The following is a 2,317-nucleotide window of genomic DNA, read 5'->3' as shown; positions in this document are numbered from 1 at the left end:
CCACCCAATTGGAATAATATCAAGAGCTACATTTTGAGGTCTTGGGGATGACTGGACTCTCGAGTCGTGCATTGAATCCAATTGGAGTGATATCAAGAGTTACATTTTAAGGCCTTGGGGATGACTGGACTCTCGAGTCTTGCATTGAACCCAAATGGAATAATATCGAGAGCTACATTTTGAGGTCTGAAGGATGACTGGACTCTCGAGTCTTGCATTAAACCCAATTGGAATAATATCAAGAGCTATATTTTAAAGTCTTGGGGATGAGTGGACTCTCGAGTCTTGCATTGAACCCAATTGTAATAATATCGAGAGCTACATTTTGATGTCTTGGTGATGACTGGACTCTCGAGTCGTGCATTGAATCCAATTGGAATGATATCAAGAGCTACATTTTAAAGTCTTGGGGATGACTGGACTCTCGAGTCTTTCATTGAACCCAATTGGAATAATATCGAGAGCTACATTTTGAGGTCTGAAGGATGACTGGACTCTCGAGTCTTGCATTAAACCCTAATGGAATAATATCAAGAGCTTCATTTTAAGGTCTTGGGGATGACTGGACTCTCGAGTCTTGCATTGAACCCAGTTGGAATAATATCAAGAGCTATATTTTGATGTCTGAAGGATGACTGGACTCTCGAGTCTTGCATTAAACCCAAATGGAATAATATCAAGAGCTTCATTTTAAGGTCTTGGGGATTACTGGACTCTCGAGTCTTGCATTGAATCCAATTGGAATAATATCAAGAGCTACATTTTAAGGTCTTGGGGATGACTGGACTCTCAAGTCTTGCATTGAACCCAATTGGAATAATATCAAGAGCTACTTTTGAGATCTTGGGGATGACTGGACTCTCGAGTCTTGCATTAACCCCAATTGGAATAATTTCAAGAAGAGTACACTGTCAAAGACCATGTGAATGTCGTATTCTTCATAAATGTCTGATTGTGAAAGATTATCATCCACTGGTCTTAATGCACCTTTGAGTCCGTCACTATGATGATATCCGATAAAATCACCGACAGTATATATTGATGTAAAAATAAATGTAAATACGCGTAGTCGTGAACTATAATAAGTAACATTGTCATAGATAGTTAATAGACAGGTATATTTATGTACATTGGAGAAGGTCATGTTTAGTATCCGTAAGACCCATAACCTGTAGTGTATAAGAAATCTAAGGTGTTGAGCGGCGTGCCTTGTGCATCTCAACATACTGACAACTATGATGATTTCAACAGTATCACCCTAAAGAAAAGTTATACCTGTAACAGTTCATGCACTGAAGGAAGATTGAAAGAAAATAAGTATATATATATATATATATATATATATATATATATATATATATATATATATATATACATATTTAAAGAGAGAGAGAGATATATATATATAAAGATATATATATATATATATATATATATATACACACACACACACACACATATATATATATATATACGTAGTCAAGATGGGATTGATTGTATTGTGTGCACTGTCTGGCCTGTATCTCTACCTGGCCACAGTAGTGCGCACCACATACGAGTACCGGTCTCGTATGATACAAACATACTGTGCTTGTGCCTTGATGGCGTATTTGCCCACTTTTCTACCTAAATACCAACTCACATCGATAACCATAAGTACATTTATACTCAATCTAACACTTCTATCACAGCATGTACTGCTCAGGAACAAACTCCCCACAGCGCGTAGTTTACAGTCTAATCTACGCTTACATCAAGCAGGTGTATCCAGCACACACCATAATAAGATCACAAGCCCGCTCACAAGCACCCACAGAGGCCAAACCACAAGCAATAAACCAGGCATAGGAAATAGACCTCCCGTGAATGGAGGCGCAATGAGTCCTGTGAGTGAGATGGAAAGAGACAGAGACGCCTACGCACCCATTGACACACGTAGAGATAGAGAGAGCTTCTCACAGCACGGAGGTTTGAGAATGACGCATAGCACACCGCATTTGATGGCTGTGCGAGTGAACAGTAATTCGATGCAGTCGGGCAATCTGTCGAGAGAAAGGGAAAGAGAAAGAGACCGCGAGAGGGACCGCGAGAGTATGGGCACCCACTTGCAGGTGTGTATGTGCGGTTGAATACTTTATTTGATAGTTTTAGATGAAGGTATTTTGTTAATAACTGTGTTTGCGTCTGTTTGCATATGCCTGTTCACTGGATTTATTGCAGCGTGGAGCTAGCGTACTGCATTCCACTCTGCCAATGATATATTGTAATGATGGATTGAGATATGATCGATGAAGGTGGTAAACCCCTACATCTAAGA

General features: G+C 39.5%; 1 protein-coding gene across 1 annotated transcript; it reads left to right on the top strand.

Annotated features, from left to right (window-relative positions):
* Window positions 1–1,414: 1,414 nt before the first annotated feature.
* Window positions 1,415–2,129, top strand: SARC_14493 (hypothetical protein; the record flags this gene model as incomplete). The annotated part of the gene is made up of 1 exon (XM_014291372.1): window positions 1,415–2,129. A coding segment is annotated over one exon (715 nt), but the record flags the coding sequence as incomplete, so codon positions are not given.
* Window positions 2,130–2,317: the final 188 nt, after the last annotated feature.

The sequence above is a fragment of the Sphaeroforma arctica genome (assembly GCF_001186125.1).
Source record: "Sphaeroforma arctica JP610 unplaced genomic scaffold supercont1.4700, whole genome shotgun sequence".
Lineage (NCBI taxonomy): Eukaryota > Ichthyosporea > Ichthyophonida > Sphaeroforma > Sphaeroforma arctica.
This window is presented reverse-complemented; position numbering and strand designations above follow the sequence as displayed.